The sequence below is a fragment of the Papio anubis genome, chromosome 11 (genome assembly GCF_008728515.1).
Source record: "Papio anubis isolate 15944 chromosome 11, Panubis1.0, whole genome shotgun sequence".
NCBI classification, from domain to species: domain Eukaryota; kingdom Metazoa; phylum Chordata; class Mammalia; order Primates; family Cercopithecidae; genus Papio; species Papio anubis.
In genome coordinates, this window is record NC_044986.1 from 700,205 (window position 1) to 719,869 (window position 19,665).

Here is a 19,665-nt window from a genome sequence, read left to right on the forward strand (position 1 = left end):
AAGGACATTGATTAACTGGCAGTAGATGCCCAAACGAGTGAGATGACCCTTGAACCCAAAGAGTAATGAGAGTCCCACCCGCAGGGCAGGGGAACACTGGAGAGCGAGACTCTCAGCATTGCTGCCTACAGGGGCGCCCGCCAGGGAGAGGGCAGGTTAACAGGGGTCTGTCATGCAACGGTGGGATGATGGCTGGTGGGCGCTGATGCTGGGACAGGCCAGAGATGGGGGAGAAGGATGCAGGGCCTCCCCAGAGATGGGGGAGATGGATCCAGGCCAGGGGGACCCAGGGCCTCCCCAGAGACAGGGAAGATGGACTCAGGCCAGGGGGACCCAGGGCTTCCCCAGAGACAGGGGAGATGGATCCAGGCCAGGGGGACCCAGGGCCTCCCCAGAGACGGGGGAGATGGACCCAGGCCAGGGGACCCAGGGCCTCCCCAGAGACAGGGGAGATGCACCCAGGCCAGGGGGACCCAGGGCCTCCCCAGAGACAGGGGACATGGACCCAGGCCAGAGGGCCCAGGGCGTAAAGACGGGATTTAAGATGTGGGTCTTTGAACCAACAGCAAGTTATTCACGACCTGCAGAGCGTCCCCTCCTCCGAGGGGCTTCCTGTCCCTTCCCAGACACCTGGTGCCTGTGTCTCTGTGGCTGCCACGTCCACCAGGACCACCCTCTCATGTGTCCACCTGACAGAGGACCGCAGAGGAGGGACCAGAGGAGGGACCGGTCTTTCGCAGCCCTGTGGAAGGCTCTGTCCCACCCCTCTGTGGTCATCCCGAGGAACAGCCTCTCTCTGAGGCAGGATGCCCCAGCATGGGAGCAGGGCTGGCGATGGTGGCTCTCGGAGCAGATCCCGGCTGCCATCCAACCTCTCACGTCCCACTCCCCCTGTGCTCACCCCGAGGAACAGCCTCTCTCCAAGGCAGGATGCCCCAGCATGGGAGCAGGGCTGGCGATGGTGGCTCTCGGAGCGGATCCCGGCTGCCGTCCAACCTCTCATCTACACGCCCGGAGCCTCGGACTCCCTCTTTTTCACACACACTGAGGCCCTGGGCCTCTCCCCAGCTGTCACTCCCCAACTCCCGCTTGGGCTTGGTCTGGAGCCCCAAGACCCTGTGCGTGCTGGGCCACCTTCCCTGTCAGGCCAGCCACGGGCTCAGACCACCGAGCAGACCACCAAGCAGGCTGCAGGAGCGCCAGGGAGGGCGGCGGGAGTGAGGCTTCAGGCGGGGAGCACCCCAACCCCCTCTCCATTTACACAGGCAAAAGGGCCGGCTTCCACCAAGGCCAGCCTGTTTGACCCCTGTGCCGGGCAGCGGAAGCGACTCACCGTGAAGTGCTCCTGGGATTTGTAGTTTTCGTCCAGGTAGACTCGAGCCCTGTTATATTCTTTCATCGCATCACTCGACAATAGTTCTCTGGAAGGAAGAAAGTAAGTTCCTGAGGAAAAGCCACACAGACGCCTTGTACCTCATGAGATGCCCACAAGGTGTAAAGAGGGGCCCCAGCACATGGGCACATCACCGTGAGACCGTCCACCCATGACAGGCAGAGGGCAGAGAATGGAGCTCCCGCAGGCTCTGGTCTCCACGCAGCCTGTGAGATGCCGGGGTCTGAGGCCTCCCAGGGCTGGAGACATCGAGAACACACCCAAGGTCTCATGCCAGGGAAGCACAACTCCAAGCTCTGGGGGGTCTCCTGATAGCTCACGCTTGGTCTTAAGAGAGCAATTGGACCCCCAATAGCCACCAGCACACACAGGTTGGGGCACATGCACCCCAGGGCCAAGGCAGTTCTGTCCCCCTCTGCTCCTCCCAGAAGTGGCAGTGAGGATGGTGGTTGAGTTGCCACGGCCTTGCAACCACACAGGAGGGAAAGGACCTCTGGACACGCCATTGTCCCTGACCGTTCATCCTACTGGTCACATTTTATCATCAGGAAAGCCTTAAGGAGACAAGCTCACCACCATCTCCGCAAAGCATGGCTGCAGAGGAGGCCACCGCACACCCCTGGAGCCCGCGAACGGGAGGACGAGGCGCCACCTGTCCGGCCCCTCCACGGAGACAGTACATCATCCCCCAACCCACACTTGCTTATTCAAGACAGTGGGGAGACAGGAGACCAGCACCCCGTGATCCAGCCAGTCCACGTGTCAGGAAGAAGGGGGCTCCACGTTGAAGAAAATAAAACCGCACCAGTAGAGAAGGGCAAGGCAAAGAACGCCTTGACAGACTCCCACTGATCCCCAGGCGGCTTAACCGTTGGCAAACACAACCGTCAACATGCTTTAAAGGAAGAAAACAGGGCTCAAACACTAAACAATGTAACATTCGCAATGTCTGGCATTGTATGGAAAACAACTTGATATGAGAAGCAGCAACACCATGTGAATGTGTCCCGTCATCCTATGAAGAAGCAGTCAACAGAAACAGACCCAGAGGAGACAAAAATGACGAAATGAGCTGAAAGCAGCTGGGAACAGCCATTACAACTGTGACCAGAGAGCAAAAGGAACGCACAGACACAGGGAAAAGCGAGGACAGGGAAAGCACACGTGAGGCTTCTGGAAAGAGCTGACAAACACAACATCAGAAATGAAAGAACTGACTGCATGTACCGAAGAGAAGATCAAAACCTGCAACAGAAAAGAGCCCGGCAACTTAAAACTACAGCAACAGAAGCGATCCAAACTGAAACACAGGGCAAATGAGCTGGAAACAATCAGGAGCGCTCTGGGGCCCTGTGGCGCAGAACCAGGCAATCTAACACAGGTAGCTGGAGCCTGAGAACGAAAGAGAAGGGAAGGAAAAGAAAAACAGCATTTAAAGAAATAATGGACAAACTTTCCCCAAATTTGATTAAAACGATAAACCCACAGACTGCAAAAGCTCAAACAGCCCCAAGCAAGATAAACATAAAGCACATCAAAGTAAAGTACAAGATAATCAGGTTGCTGCAAACCAGCTATAAAGACAAAACCTAGCAGTGGAGGAAAGGGCACATTATATACAAGAAAATTAAGAGAGAACAATGACGAGATTCTCACCAGCAACAATGCAATACAGAAGACAATGGGGCGATATCATTAAAGTAGTGAGAGGAAAAAAAAATTGACAAGCTAGAATTCTATTTACAACAAAACAGCTTTCAAAAATGAGGACAAAGACCTTTTTCAGATAAACAAAAGCTGAGAAAATTCATGAGCAGCTGACTTGTGCTAAAATAAATGTTAAAGAACGTTCTTCAGGCAGAGGGAGAAGGACGCCAGATAAAAACCAGAATCCACACAAAAGGGTGGAGGGCACTGAAACCAGCCAGGGAACTGGTCCAAATCAATGGCGTTTCTCTCACGTCTTAACCTTTTAAAAAGAAAATTGTTTAGAGCAAAAATCACAATGCTGTACATCAGGCATAAAGTGCAGAGGAAGGAAACACACACGGCACGGCGGCGCACAAGGCCGTGGGGCCACACTCTGCAGTGAAGCCCTCACACCGAACACGGCGACGTCATTCCCGTGCGGCTCATGGCATCCCCGCCTGCTGCGAGGGCAGCGTCCTCCGTGCTCAGGGTCCATCCTCACTTTCTCTCCTCGGGAAGGTGCCCCGCTTCCCAACGGCGGCTGCCTTCCTTTTCCTGCCGACTCACTGAGTTCTTCATATATGGAGACACTGGTTTTTGTCAGGAAGGTGCGCCGCGGATCTCTTCTCCCAAAATGGCTTAATTCTGACCTCATTTTGGTGCCTTTTCATAAGCAAATGCTTAGTTCAAACACGGCCACATATTTCAACCTTCTATTCTGTAGGCTGCACTTCCTGTACATTTTAAAAGAAATCTCTCATCCCAAAACTATAAAGATTTTCTCCTATATTTTAGACTGAAATGTTTAATGTTGCCTTTTACATTTATGTAATTAATACAACTGAAATTCGTCTTACGTAGGGTGAGTGAGAAGAGGCTGCTTATGACATAAAGCAGGGATCCAATTTCATTTTTCCCAACACAGGACACCAACGATCCCGTGCCCCTGCCCATGTGCCCACCTGTCCTCCTCCAGGTGCAGCCATGAGGGACTGGGCGGGGCCTCGACTCCACTCTCTGCTCTCTGGGCTGCGCACCTGCCTTGACCTGCTCTCCTTTCCGAGCCTGTGCCATGCCACCTGCCCCACCGCTTCTTCGGAATGATCCCTGGGGTCAAGCTGGGTGAGAATCCACTTTGTTTTCTTTCAGGATTCTTTTAGCTATTCTTGACCCTTTGCTCTTATATGGCAATTTTAGTATTAGTCTGTTGAGTGTTAGGAAAAATGCCACTAAGATTTTAATTAAAACTGCCTTAAACTGGCCAGGCATCGTGGCTCACACCTGTAATCCCAGTACTTTGGGAGGCTGAGGCAGGCAGATCACAAGGTCAGGAGATTGAGGCCATCCTGGCTAACACGGTGAAACTCCATCTCTATCAAAAACAAAAAAACAAAAAAATTAGCCGTGTGTGGTGGCGGGCAGCTGTAGTCCCAGCTAAGGCAGGAGAATGGTGTGAACCCGTGAGGCAGAGCTTGTGGTGAGCCGAGATCACGCCACTGCACTCCAGCCTGGGCGACAGAACGAGACTCCGTATTAAAAAAAAAAAACAAAAAAAAAACAAAAAAAAAAAACTGCCTTAAATTATAGATTATTTTGGGAAGTTGTGGCAGGTTTTTTTTAGCAGCTGAAACCATCACTTTGTTCTGCTCAAGGACCCTGTGCTGGGAGTTCAAGACAGAGGGCTTATGTCACTGCACGACAGCCGGCACCTGGACAGCAAGGACGCAGCGGCTGGGATTGCCTGAAGCCTCGCTCACACTCACACTGGCACCAGGCCGGGAGGGCTCAACAGCTCTGCCCACAGATCCCGACTCCATGTGGCTATGTCGACCCACAGAGTGTGGCAGCAGTGAAGCTTTGCCATGTTGGGGACTGGTCCCAGAAGCCCTCATGCTGCGAAGAAGCCAGGGCTTGCCCAGGGTCTGGAGGTGGAGACGAGCCCCCCAACACGGGAATGTGCCAAGGCCACACTGTAGGGGACACGGAGGACGGGCTGCATGGCTGCGGCCTCAGGAAAATACAGCAGCCACTATTAGCAACAGCCAACAGGAGGCCCCATGTCTGAACACAAGCCTGCCTGCCCCTACCTACTCCTGTCCACTCCTGGATGCCCCAGGTCCGGGCACCCCCTCCTCCCTGACAGGACCCAGTTGGGCCGGCCCTATCGGAAGTTTCAGGGCGTGCACTTTGGGACCACATGCGGGGCACCTTCCTCCTAAACGATGGAGATTTCGCCTCCAAGAAAGATGGACGCTCCCAGCCGACCTCCCTGAGACAGACTCCGCAGTGGGACGTGACTCCCAGCCACCGCAGGCCCAGCCACAGACACACACACACGGGGACGGCTCTGCTCGGTACCTGGGGCTCACGTGCCCTGGCCCGAGAGCACAGACCCTCGCCGTGTGGAGGCAGCGGGCTGTCACTCCGTGGCCTTCGGTCGCCGCCCCAAGGAGGCTCGCAGTCACATGTCTGGGCCACTCCTCTCTTTGGAAAACTGAGACTCAGCCAAGATGACCCCCAGGTGAGTCCTGAATGGTAAGGCTGGGGATCATAGTACCATCAAAAGACCCCCGCCGGCACCCCCCACCCCCGGAGAAGTGGACACACACCAGCACCTGCCCCGAGACTTACTTGACGAACTTGTCCACGTGGGACATGGAGGCCTCGTAGTTCTTCCCTCCAAACTCCTGACAGTGCAAGGCCATGAAGTGCGGCTTGTGTGTGTGCACGACCTGGAGGGAGAGAATCACACCGTCAGGGTGGTCGGAGCCGCCCGCAGAGCCACACGCCACACAGGGCACCGCCTCCTCCACCGCTCCCACGGCCTGGGAGCCACCAGGGTCTGGCAGAGACGGGGCCCCATGTCTGCGACCATGGGTTCTTCTGGACAGATTCTAGGAGTCACCTCGCCTTTGTGCTTCTAGTTATTTACATTTCCAGTACTTTTCAATTTCCCATTACTATAAATTCCATACAGAAGAGTCCAGATTTCTCAGAGCCCTCTTCAATCATCTGAAGGCCTTTTTTCCAGTTAAAACAAGTTACACGTTTACCGCAGAGCATCTGGGAGCCTCAAGATCAACTGGTCACAATCTCACCAGGAAGTCTGCCATTAGCAACACCCAGGCACAACCCCAGCAAGGGCGCACACGTGTGCATGTGTGTGCGGGAGCACGTACCAGCACGTGTGTGCCTGGGCATGTGTGCGTACACGTGTGCCTGTGTATGTGTGTGTGTTCATGTGTATAGGAGGCAGGCACTCCACCGCCTGTTCACAGCCTGGGAGGACGCCGACACACAGCAGCAACTCGCGCAAGGTCACTTCCACTAAGTGGCAGAGCCGGGAACTGAGCCTGGCGTCACGGCCACCGGTCCCCTGCCCTGCCCGCACCACCAAGGCTCCCAGATCCCCGACATGTCTCTGAGGTCCCTAGCAAGGATTCTGACTCCCGTAATCACCGCTGCGGCGTGCTGAATCTGTCCCAAACTTTCACAGCTAAAGAGCACGGCCGCAAACATCCTTAATATCCTTGTCAGTGCGGTCTCCTGTGTGACCTGGCGGCTTCCAAGAGGCTCCGAGAGGACACGCGGGCAGAGAATTCGGAGAGCGGCCTCAGTACCGACATGGCCCCCCCTCCTTGCAGGTCCCCGTCTACTTCCCACTGTCAGTCTAGCCACTGCTCCGCACCGCACACCTCACCACTCACAGGAGTCCTGACAGCCGCAGGCCAGGACACGAACCGCCTCACCCGGCAGGAAACCCTGGGCGGGACACACGCGACGCAGCCGGGGAGCCACACGTCACTTGGGCAGGATGAGGCGTGAGGCACTGATGGACCCCGCTCTTCTGGAACACAGGACGCACAGAGCTTCCAAGGAGCAGGCCCCCCACAGGGTTCTCTGTCCGGTGCTGGGGTGGTGGTGCCCTGACAGCCACCAAGGGCCCAGTAGGACGGACTTCCTTAGAGGAGGGGAAAGGCAGGGAGAGAAGGGGCCGGTGCTGCCTGTGCTGGGCTTGGGAGCCTGGAGGTGCCACGACAACACAACACTCGCTGTGAGCCGGGCGGAGCCGTGGGCACGGCCCACTCCCAAGAGTCACGGGCACGGCCCGCCTCCCAAGAGCCCAGTGGCCATGGTCCAGGCACAGCTGAGCAGGTGGACAGCCAGCAAGGGAAGACAGGCCCAGGCTGGGGAGACAGAAACGGCTCTGACCAGGTCCCATGGACAGGCCCCGTCTGTGCTGCAGGTGGCAGCGGCAGCAGGAGACAAGGGCGGCCATGCCTGAGTTCGCAGCAGCCTCTGCATGGACGCATCGAGCGGGATCCTCCCTCATGGACATGGGCATGGGCTACCCGGGCACTCAGGAGGCCAGACAGCCCACTGCCTTCAGGCCCAGGCGGTGCAATTCTCCCTAACGGCCGGCCGAACGTGGTTCCCCAGGGGCCAGCTGTCCCTTTAGGCTGTGCTCAAAACAACAGAAGTTCTGAAAACAGACAACCCTTGGTGCCAGTGGCCTGAGTGATTCTGGTGGTCTGACTGTTTCCAGGCTTTCTTGATGCACAACTCTGGTTTTGTTGTGGTGTCCGGGCGGGGGAAGTGGGTGGGCTTGAGATCCGCCACACCTCCCTGGCAAAGAAGAGGCCTCACTGTGCCCACACGCCCTAGGACACCATGGGGCGATCAGCTGTGGGGTCACCAAGCTCCGGAGCCTCCACAACCCCCTGCGAGCGGGAGGCGACATCAGCTCTCTCCTCACAGGGCGCCGGGACCCAAGGTGATGGATACCATGGGCATAGTGGTGCAGGGCTGGGCACAGGAACCGACGCTGGCTTTTACTTCTATGCCAGAGCTCCTGGCCTTGGTCACAGCACCTCGAACACACCGGCAGGATTAGTAACTTACAGCATCCTCAGACCTGGGCCAGGCTGATGCTTTCATGCCCTTTGACTTCCTCTCATCCCCCATCCCTTCACCATTCGTGCTAGGTCTCAGAATCCAAACACTAAGCTGCCTGTCCTAAGACAACATATTTATTACACTTATATTTTATTTAATTTTAATTTTATTTCATTTAATTTCATTTGAAACAGCGTCTCACTCTTGTTGCCCAGGCTGGAGTACGGTGGTGTGATCACAGCTCACGGCAGCCTCCAACTCCCAGGCTCGAGCAATCTCCCACCTCAGCCTCCCAAAGTGCTGGGACCACAGGTGAGTCACTGCATCTGGCCTCAAAAACCTTCAGGCCCATGGCATTTCTCACGGGGCTGCCTCGACTCCCGTTCCACCCAGAGAAAGGAGTGGCAGCAGCACAATATTCAGTGATAACTTGGACGTGTTTAGGTTTATTTTGTGCCTTTCTTATTCTTAATAGTTGAATTCCTTCTATATACTAGCAGAGCTAACTTATTAAGCCATATCTCTATGGGGGGGGGGGAACCCTATATTCAATATATCTTAATGGTAAACCCAATGATCTTGCTAATTAATACTGTTTGAAACAAAATTTTAACAAGTCACTAAGTTTAAATAAACAACTGAAGAAAATGACTCCTCTCTCCATGACATTCATTTAAAGTCAACATCTCCCACAGGGCGACCCGCCAAGGCCTGCTTTGTACTGGACTGAACGTGAGCTACATCAACGACACACACTCTCAGTCTCCCCGGGCTGGCAAGATTCCAGGCACGGGACAGAAAAGCAGGATGACGAAGAGTTATGACATGTAAAATTACCACTGAGCTTCATCGGCAGGTCTTTATCCCCGCGTGCGGCCGCCCCTCCACACGGAAAGTTGGGTCAGAAGTCTTACATATATATTTTCATGCAGTTCTTGACAAAGGGTCCCGCTAATTTAAACCAGAACAGCTTGGTTTCTCTCGAAAGCAAGTGTACGTTACACGGATGTGCTCCTAAGCAAAGCCCCAGCCAACAAAGGCCAGGTCTCTGCAAACAGAGGGGACCCCTGCTCCCGGCATGATGGGGGAAGAAAGGGGGCTGCGACGCACACAGTTCTGCAGGCAAACGCCACTACAAGAAAAGATGTGTCCTCGAATTCCAATGACCTCACGGATAACTAGATTTTATAGCATTTCCTGGGCTGTCACTGGCAGGAGTGAGGCGGTGGAGAAACTGCAGCTATGCTGGCGTAGCCGCCACATCAGGGCCCCGGAACACCAGATGCACAGTGAGACACAGCCCTGATGCGAGAGGACGGCCGGTGAGCCACGCGAAGAACCAAGGGCACCACGGTTTCTCAGACGGCGTCCCCAGCCTGCCGGACACCGCACGGAGCAAGCGCTGCACGCGGGGGCTCTGCTGCTGCCCCTCTGCTGGAAACGCCTCCACCCACTCCCCACGCCCCGGGCCTCCCCCGCAGGCGGGGTCCAGGCTGGCCCCCAGACCGCAGGCGGGCTCCAGGTTGTCCCCGGACCGCAGGCGGGCTCCAGGCTGTCCCCAAAAGGCCACCCCTTCCCGCTGGACTCCCCGATGGCTTAGTGAACCTCCTTTTCCTCTGTGGTCACAGGCTGTTCTCCACATCCCCTCCCACTGGACTGTGAGCCCTGAACCCTGACACACCAGCGCTGGTCCATGTTGGGGAGCCCTGCTTGTGTGCCCAACACCCTGACTGTGCACGGGGGTGATGACGTCCCCAAAGCTGAAGTGAGAGCATGCTTCAGAAACACAAAATGATGCATCAGGAGAAGCCCAGGGTCTCCACACATCTACAACAGGTTACACGGACGGGCACATCCCAAACAGACGAAAGGCCACACTTCTTTGAAAACCAAGTTATCAAAATGATAAGATCTTTTCCATGAAAACTTTCGGAAGAAAACAATGAATGACCATAGAAAAGAGCAGGGCACTGAATGGCGGGAAATAATGCTGTTGTTCCTCCACACCCACGAAGCAAACCACCTCCACGCACAGTTTACAATACGGGGCCCGTGCAAAGCTGTCCTGGAACAGACTGCGGGTGAGTTAACACCCAGTCCCAGGGGCTTCTGCTGAAAGACTGGGCTCAGAAAACCGCCCTCTGGCACGGGGTCATCTCACTCCACAAAGGCACAGGTGAACTGTCTGTGGAATTCATGAAGGAGAAGGAAGCCATCCTGGTTAGATCTATCCGGATAGCTGAACTAGTTACCTGTATGGAGAACTGTAACTTCACATATTATAAACTCCGTCTAGGACACAGAATTATGGTCTAGAATGGATCAGAACAACAAAACAGTTTATATCCATGAGTCCCCAACGAGCCTGAGAGCCTCCAGGCATGGGTCATCTTGAAATCAGGACATTGTTTGGAAAACTGGCAAATAAGGGGAACGAAGCAAGGCATTATCCTGCCTTTCTTGGACAATCGGTGTCTCTGGAAAAACACAGGGGACACAGTCCCTCTTTATAGAAACACTCCTAGCAAAAAATGAAAAAGAAATGGTAGAATTAGAATACAGCCATTTTAAAATCCTTAACGATGCAGTAAATTGAGGCAGTGACGACCAGCGGCTGCTAATACCACCAAGAGACACAGACAGAGGGGTGAGCAGAGCACACGCCTCCCGATGGAAGCTGCAACGCCACGGCAAAGCATCCCAGCGGAAAAACTGAACCCATGTCGGATCTAGACAGAGGCTGATTCCAGGAAATGGGAGATAGCACGCTGAGCACGGCCACAGGACACCTCCAGCCACAGGACCACGGACACGGCGTGGGGGACACTGGACGCCTTCCACAGATAAGCGTAGGCAAAGAGAGGCAAAGAGCAGGAAACCACCGAGAGAAAGGAAGGTGTACACAGACATGCATCAACTAAAAGGCACTGCAAGGGCATCTTAGCAGGGGCTCCGGTTTTGCCATGGGAGTGTGAGGCCCTCAGAGGCCATTGTTCCCGCTGAGGACAACCATACACTAAAAACAAAACAAGCACCCGAGGACACTGAGAGGTAAAGCAAGGCAGACAGGCAGCACTGGGAGTCAGAGCCTGGAGAAGCGACGCACAGGGAGCGTCTCTCATTCTTCCCTCTTCGGACTTTGCCCAAGCCTGGGCCACACATACGGGAGCAGCAGAATGTGGACCCCACAAATCCAGAGGAAACCCCACCCTCTCTCTGGCTAGAAGAGCAACAAAAAGAAGCCCAGGCTAGCCGGACGGTGCGGGGACAACCCTGGAGGGAAGAGCTAGGAAAAGGCAACCCTAGTCTGTGTATGAACCTGCTGAAGTCTCCAATAACCCCAAACACATGCGTGTGCGACAACCTACACAGGCAAGCAGAGGCTCTGAGTGGTGAGGTGGGCTCTGACCAGCACCCAGCGTGAGACTGAACTTATGGTCTGTACCTCATCAGGGTGAATGCATGCTGAGAAGAACTGTAAGAAAAGCCAGTGTCTACACAACGCAGCATCCACAATGACTAGGACACAACCCTGAGTTATCGGAATCTGAAAACGTGGCCCGCGTTTCATAGAAAGAAAAACAGACAGATGCCACCACCAAGACGACACCAATGCCGGAAACAGCAGAGGAAGGCTTCCAAGCAACAACTACAACGTGCTCCATGAGGTCAAAGTAAACACTCTTGAAATAAATGAAAAGAAAGGAAATTTCAACAGAAACTATAAAGGAGAAACAAACGGAAATTTCAAAAACTAAAAACATTTATACAATATCTGAAACAAACGACCAGAAGAACTCAATGGTAAAATGAAGACAACAGAGGACAGCCAGCAAACCTGAAGATGAGTCAAGAGAAATTACTGAAATCAAAGAGCAGAAAGCACAAAGGTTCAGCAAAAGCCAGCAGAGCCTCTGGTGGGAAAACGGCATCACATCTACTCTATGCGTAGTCACAGCGACAGAAGGAGAGGGGAAACAGAGGAGCATGAGAAAAACTCTGAGAATAAACAACGGCCAAAATTCCCCCTAAATTTGCTGACAGACGTACATTTACAGATTCTAGAACCTCAGTGAGTGTCTAACAAGATAAATTCAAACAACAAATCACAAGATAAATTCAAAGAAATTCCTATCTAGGCACATCTGTGCCACATTTTATCAAAATCAAATTGAGGAAAACAAAAATATATTAATAGAAAAAGCTTCTGAAACCAACTGGGGAGAAGTCACAGAACACACATGCAGGAAGGAGTCAACAATTCAAATTACTGTGGATTTCTTATCAGGAAACCTGGAGGCCAAAAGACAGGGGAACAAGGCCTTTAAAGTCCTGAAGGAAAAAACAACAAGTCAACCCAGAAGTCAGTATCTATTGAAAATATCCTTCAGGAACGAAGGCAAAGGGAAACATTTTCACACAAAAGAAAACTAAGTGAATGTTCCACTAGTAGGTCTGCTGGAAACTGACGGCCAGGCAGGGCTGGAGGGGAATGATCTGGGGGCAGCCTGGATCTCCAAGAACAAAGGAAAGGCAGAAAAAATGGGAAGTATCTGGGTAAATATTAAAGATTATATTTTTTCTTCGTGGGTTCCTTAAAATATATAGAATGAGCCTCCAGGGTAGCTGAAGACCGCCTACTCCCAAAAATTTGCTCCTCAATTTTCTATGTAGGCATATTTATATGTATACATTTTAATATGTGATATATAATGAATGTAATATATAAACTATGTTTTTATATATATACACGTGTATATATGTGTGTGTGTACATATATATATTACTTATATATAGAGAAAAACCCAAATTGTAGCCTCAGCGTGGCTTGAAGAAAAGGTGGAAGCTGCCGGGCTCAGTGGCTCACGCCTGTAATCCCAGCACTTTGGGAGGCTGAGGCGGGTGGATCACCTGAGGTCAGAAGTTCGAGACCAGCCTGGCCAATATGGTGAAACCCCGTCTCTACTAAAAATACAAAAATTAGCCAGGCGTGGTTGCGTACACCTGTGATCCCAGCTACTTGGGAGGCTAAGGCAGGGGAATCGCATGAACCCAGGAGGCGGAGGCTGCAGTGTGCCGAGATTGTGCCACTGCACTCCAGCTTGGGAGACAGAGCAACATTCTGTCTCAAAAAATAAATAAATAAAATAGAATAAAATGAGGAAAAATCCAGACTCCAGAAGGTGATCTCTCGGGCTCCAGGGCTGCCCCCGCTGGGGTGCAAGGCTTTGTGGAGCACAAAGGCACAGCAAGAAACATCACAAGAGAGGGAAGGGAGACACCAGGGAAGAGACACACAGATTCACACAGCTAGCAAGCCCGGAGGTGAAGATTCGGGAAGAGCGTCCCAGCACGTCCCAGCACGTCCCAGCACATCCCAGCGCGGTCGGAACACGAGCGAGACGTGGAGGCCGCTGTGAGTGAAAGTGGGAGCCCAGCCTAGCAGGACAGCCATGATTTCAAGGGCACTACTGACACACTACCGACGAAGAAGAGAAAATGATTTTGAAAAAGAGGGAGAAGAGGCAGCCCTGAGTCACCAGGCGGCAAAGGAGAAAGGAAGAAAAGGCAGGAAAGGAGGGACTTGAAAGAGAAAAAGCGCCAGCAAATCAGAGAACGAAGGACTCCCAGACCCCAATCGCTGCCCAAACTTCCAAAGCCAGCGAATGCACTTGGACTTTGCAATACCTACAGAAGAGGGCGCTATTACACCAGGAATCCTGCAAAGCCCCTACTCCCACTAAAGATGAGCAAAAGGAAGAAGTCCCTACAAAACGGCTGCAAACAAAAAGACAGAAAATTTGACACACGCAAAGTGAGGGAAATGTGCCTGACCCGAGGAAAACAACTGTGAGGCAGAACAGAACGTGAGCCTACACTGCAGATAAAATCAAAGCTACTCAAGCAGTTGAGAAGATGAGAAACCACCTGACATCAGAGACGCGAAACTAAAATACAGAATGGACCACGGGGAGAGAGACAGAGAGCGCCCGTCAACCTCGGGGGCAACAGAGGCAGAGCACAGAACGGCCATGACAGAGGAGGGCAGCTACGGCAGGTGCCAGGAGAGTCACTGGAAGGAAAACCCAACATGGGCATCAAAGTCAGAAAAATCCACTGAGAGAGCAAAACTGTGCAGAGAAAACTGTGTGAGAGAAGGAGGTGACCATGGGAGACAGGCAGAGAAGGAGGAACATTTGTAGGATCAGGGACCCAAAGAAGGACACCCAAAACACAGAACAGAGCTAACATTTAAAACTATAACCCAGGAAGACTTTTCAAAACAGAAAAAGACCCGCACTTACACACTGAAAGGCTCACTGAATACTTCAGAAAATTAACCCAAAGCAATCAACTCCAAGATTTCAAAGACAAAGATAAGATCCTCATGGCCTCCAGGTAAAAAAGATCAATTAAACAATAGGTGGCTCATGCCTGTAATCCCAGCACTTTGGGAGGCCGAGGGGTGGGGGAGGAATCAATCACAAGGTCAGGAGATCAAGACCATCCTGGCCAACATGGTAAAACCCCGTCTCTACTAAAAATGCAAAAATTAGCTGGGCCTGGTGGCGCACGCTCTAGTCCCAGCTACTTGGGAGCTGAGGCAGGAGAATCGCTTGAACCTGGGAGGAGGAAGTTACAGGGAGCTGAGATCGTGCCACTGCACTCCAACCTGGTGACAGAGCAAGGCTCCATCTCAAAAAGAAAAAAGAAAAAAACCAATAAAGTGTAAAGAATCAGACCAGCACCAGTCTCTTCAAACCCAACATATGCACTAAGGCAACAACAGAATGACCTTCCCTAAACATCTCAGTGAAATGAGGCCTAAACCAAGGGATATTTATCCAGCAAAGCATCCTTCAAATTCCAAAACTATAGAAAACAGTTTTCAACATACAAAACTTTGGGAAATTCTGTCCCCATCAGCCCTTTCTGAGGAATCCAGGGCTGGTTCTTTTCCGTAAATACCCAGACAGACACAGGAGCTCTGTGGTCCCTGCTCTGCAGTGCAAGGGCAGCACCAAGGCGCAGGAGCGTCCACAAACTCCATTTCCACAGGCAGGCAACAGGCTGGCTTGGGCTGCAAGCCAGGGTGGGGGGAGTCCAGTTTGCTGACGCTGAGTTTATTTTTTTAATTTGTATAAATGTAAGGGGTGCAGTGCAGTTCTGTGATGTAGCTGTTTTGCACAGGGCTAAAGGAAGGGCTTTCAGTGTAATCACCACTCGAATCATGTGCACTGTAGCCTTAGGTGATTCTCATCCCTCACTGCCATTTAGAAGTGAGACCATGTGGACTGACTTTCTGAGTTGTTTCACTGAAGATAATGGCTTCCACTTCTATCCATGTTGCTGCAAAAGACATGACTTCATTCTTTTTATGGCGAACTATTCCATTGTATATGTGTGTGTAGTATAGAAAATACACACGTTTTGTTTATCCAATAAACCATTTTTTAAAAATAATATTTCCAACTGGGATTTTCAATGTATACAGATGGAATACATGCCATATAGAAACCTATGTGATTTCAAGATTTCTACATTGCACACGAAGTAGTACAACATTAACTAGCAACCACTTGAATATGCCTTTTTTTTTTTTGAGATAGGATTTCGCTCTGTCACGCAGGCTGAAGTGCTGTGGTGTGATCAGATGACGGCAGTCTCCACCTCCCAGGCTGAAGTTATCTTCCTGGCTTAGCCTCCAGCCTCCTGAGTGCAGGCACAACAGGTGTACACCACCACATCCAGCTATTTTTTTTTTTTTTAATCTTCGAGAGACAGGGATCTTGCTGTGCTGCTCAGGCTGGTCTTAAACTCCTGGCCTCAAGCAATCCTCCCACTTCACCCTCCCAAATAGCTTTAAAAATATCTTTAAAAAGGGCCAGGCTCACACCTGTAATCCCAGCACTTTGGGAGGCCGAGGCAGGCGGATCACGAGGTCAAGAGATCAAGACCATCCTGGCTAATACGGTGAAACCCCATCTCTACTAAAAATACAAAAAATTAGCCGGGCATGGTGGCGGGCGCCTGTAGTGCCAGCTACTCGGGAGGCTGAGGCAGGAGAACAGCGTGAACCCGGGAGGCGGAGCTTGTAGTGAGCGGAGATGGCGCCACTGCACTCCAGCCTGGGCAACAGAGCGAGACTCCGTCTCAAAAAAAAAAAATTTATAAGGGCAGACAGCCAATAAAGAAATAAAAATGGAATGCCAAAAAAAAAAAAATTAAATAATTCAAAAGACAGCAGGAATGGGGGAAAAAGGGTACAAAAACCAGTGTACAAACAGAAAAATAAAAAACAGCAGACCCAGATTCAACCACATCAACAGTTATAAAAGTGTTAATGGCCTAGACTGGTACTGTGCTATCTAGATGCCACGAGTCAAATGTGGCTATTTAAAAGAAAAAGAAATAAATGTTTAAAAGCTGAGTTCTCCGACACCACGAATCACATTTCAAATGCGAAATCAAAAGCCACAGGTGGCCAGAGGCTGCCATCGTGAACACCACAGCCTGGAACTCTCTATCATCAGGAAGTCCCGTTAGCTGAGGCTATTCTGGACATTCCAGTTGCAAGGCTGGGAGCTACAGGGTGGATAAAAAACAAGACTGAAGGACACACTGCCTGTAAGAGACACTGCGGAAGGTAAAGACGACACGCGAGACAGAAAAGCACAAACCATCACTCTTCGCCCAGAGCCTGGGTAGCCACAGTGAGCCAGGCAGGGTGTCGCCGACGGGCGTCGCGAGTGAGCCAGGCAGGTGCCGGGCCGAGAGCCCATGGTCGAAAGAGTCAGGCAGGGGTGCCGGCCGAGAGCCTGGGCGGCCGCAGTGAGCCAGGCAGGGGTGCCGGGTCGAGAGCCTGAAGTACGAGAGCTAGTAGGGGTGCCGGCCGAGAGCCATGCCCAAGAGGACAGGCAGGTCGGCTGATATAGCCTACGGGCCGCAGTGAGCTTGGTAAGAAAAGGCCGCAGTGGCGCAACATTCATCAGACTAAGGTTCCAGGAGAACACGCAAGAAGACGTGGTGACCGAGACAACTCTCAAGAAGACAGCACAACCACAAATGTGCATGCGGCTAATAACAAAAAATACACTGGACAGAAACTGACAGAACAAAGGAGAAACAGACAATCCCACGACCACTGTAGGAGACTTCAGCGCCCTCCCTTGGCACTCAACAGATCTAGACCAACACACACAAGCAGTCAAAACGCAGGACACAGTCAAGCTCCGTGGTCCACTTGGCATCACAGAAAACCACGCCAGACGCCTGCAGAACACAGAATGCACGCTCCTCTCTGTGGCATCCGTGGCACACCTGCCGAGCTCCTCTCTGTGGCATCCGTGGCACACCTGCCGAGCTCCTCTCTGTGGCATCCGTGGCACACCCGCCGAGGGAGGCGGCACTCCTAACCCCAAGAAAGCTACACAACAATTTCCATTAAACATCGATTAATTGTAACACACGAACTGTAAAACACAACTATGAGACAACTGAGAACATCTAAATCCTGACTGGATATTGAATAGCTTGGAATTACTGATCATCTTTTTACATGTAAAGATATTGTGTAGGGTCTGTATTCTTTGAAACACCTACTGAAATAGTCACGGATGAAGTGATGCACTGTCTGGTTTTTGCTTCAAATGATCAGGGCTGGGAGGAGCAGGTGGAGGGAACTGAAACAGAACTGGCCATGAGCTTCACAGCTGAGCCTGGGTGCTGGGCACGGCAAGGATTCTCTCCACTGTTATGTGGGCTTGAAATCGTCACAATAAAAGTTTGCTGAACATGCTCATTGTTTAACTCAGTAGGAACAAAACCAGAAACCCAAAAAACACGTTCCCTCCAGCCAGCAACCCCCACGGCAGGAGCCCGGGAGCTGCACCCTCGAGTGAGTGCCTCTGAACGGCGGAAAAACCATGACCTTCTCTGAGGTCTCTGATCTTTCCTGGTCTCACAATGGCAAGGCCAGGGAGAAAAGAGGCAATCTCTGCTTCTTATCAATGTCCTGCTTGGGGATTCAGCTTGAAAACACTTCTGTTTGCCAGCTCTGGAGGAGGTGAGGTGCCCAGGCTCAGGCGGTATGCACCCACTCCACACTTGGGCACCTGCAATAGCCTCGCCAGAGCCGACAGACAGACACATCAGAGACTTCATTTAAAACAGATTTAATCACCGCACAAGGCAAGAAACTCAAAATAGCTCATTAGAAGAGGATGGTTTTTAGTGACCTGCTGTCGGACATTTTTGGCTAACAGAAAAAAAAAGTTTCCTTTGCAAGTGAGTGAAGCTGCAGAATTTATAGGGTAAATGTAAATGCTTCATTGACGAGCAATGAATCCCAACAGCCAGGATTCAAGCACCTCTCCCACCAAGGGGAGTCAAGCAGAGGGTCCAAGAGCTGAGGCTCACTACTGAAGCTGACAGAGAGCTAGCACCACCACAAAAGGCAGCCAGGGACAGGGCACCTTTGTTGCAATGTCTTTACCTGACAAGTAAGCAGCACCCAGGAGCCCCTGCCCTGGGGACAGAGGCCTCCTCCACGGGGAAGGGAGACAGAACCAGCCCCCCAACTCCCCAGGCAGTAGTGTGCTCGAAAGGGCTCAATACTAGCTCTCCAGGCGAGGCCCTGGGTCTGCCCTGTCGAGCTCTGAATGCCCCGCCATGGCCAACGCTAAGCTGCCGATGTGGCATCACTGAACCTGGGGCAGGAGAGGTGCTCAGCAAGGCACCATCACTCACACATCAAATACTGTGTGAGTATCTCCCTCACACAGACACAGAGCTAATAATCAAGATCCTATGTAGCAGGACAATCATCAGGAAGTGATGGGTGTAGGGCATTTATTGCCTTTGGTTTTAACATATTTACTTTATTATAGGTTTATATAATTTGATTTTTAATAACGGCTGCATTTCACCCCTGGCTCCCAAGTTCCTGATCAGTTCGGTCAGTGCCCGTGACAATCTGGGCTGGGTGCAGTGGTGGTGGGTGGAAGTGTGAGCTTTCCAGGAAGCTCGCCGGGCACAGACTCCTGCTGGACCCCTCCTGGCGGGGACTCCGGGGCCTGGTTCCCTGCCTCTGAGTGTCCACTTCGGCACATGCCTTCCTGAGACGGTCGCCGGGAGGTGTCGACAGTGCTGGCGTCCAGGCTCAGCACAGGCTGGACAGAGTGAGGTGGCACGAGCCGGACACGGCCACTCACACCATAGGCGTTGGCCCATACCAGAGAGATACAGCCACAGGGGACGCAGGCACCGGAGAACCGGGAGGACACGGGGGACACAGGCGCCGGGGAACCAGGAGGACACGGCCACACACAGAGCTCTAGGCAGGTGCAGGAAGCCAAGGAGCTCCCCGGGGTTGGCCTGGGAGCCTCTGCAGCCTGCACGATGCTGGACAAAGATCCTTTCAACAAAACATCTTGCTGGACCACAGAGGATGGACAGGAAAGGCCACGCCACGGTGTTGGACAGCACGCTTGGGACAGGCCTGGCTGGAAACAGGCCGCTGCACAGCACAGATGTGACAGTGTCCCCAGGTTATCTGGCATGGCTGTGAACAGACACAAGCCCCCACGGGGTGCACGTCTCCACCCACGAGTCTGAGCTTCTGCTTAGCACTTCACGCCCTGAGTGACAATGACACTGGCACGCGTGACCTTGGAACGATCAGGGAA

General features: G+C 52.3%; 1 protein-coding gene across 1 annotated transcript in view; it reads right to left on the reverse strand.

Moving 5' to 3' along the window:
- The window catches only part of INPP5A (inositol polyphosphate-5-phosphatase A), a 242,946-nt gene that overhangs the window by 125,451 nt on the left and 97,830 nt on the right, over positions 1–19,665 (reverse strand). The window contains exons 3-4 of the mRNA XM_017944467.2: positions 5,714–5,814; positions 1,334–1,421 (exon numbers count right to left, since the gene is read on the reverse strand). Coding sequence (XP_017799956.1) covers positions 1,334–1,421; positions 5,714–5,814 — 189 coding nt within the window. The remainder of the gene's footprint in view (positions 1–1,333; positions 1,422–5,713; positions 5,815–19,665) is intronic.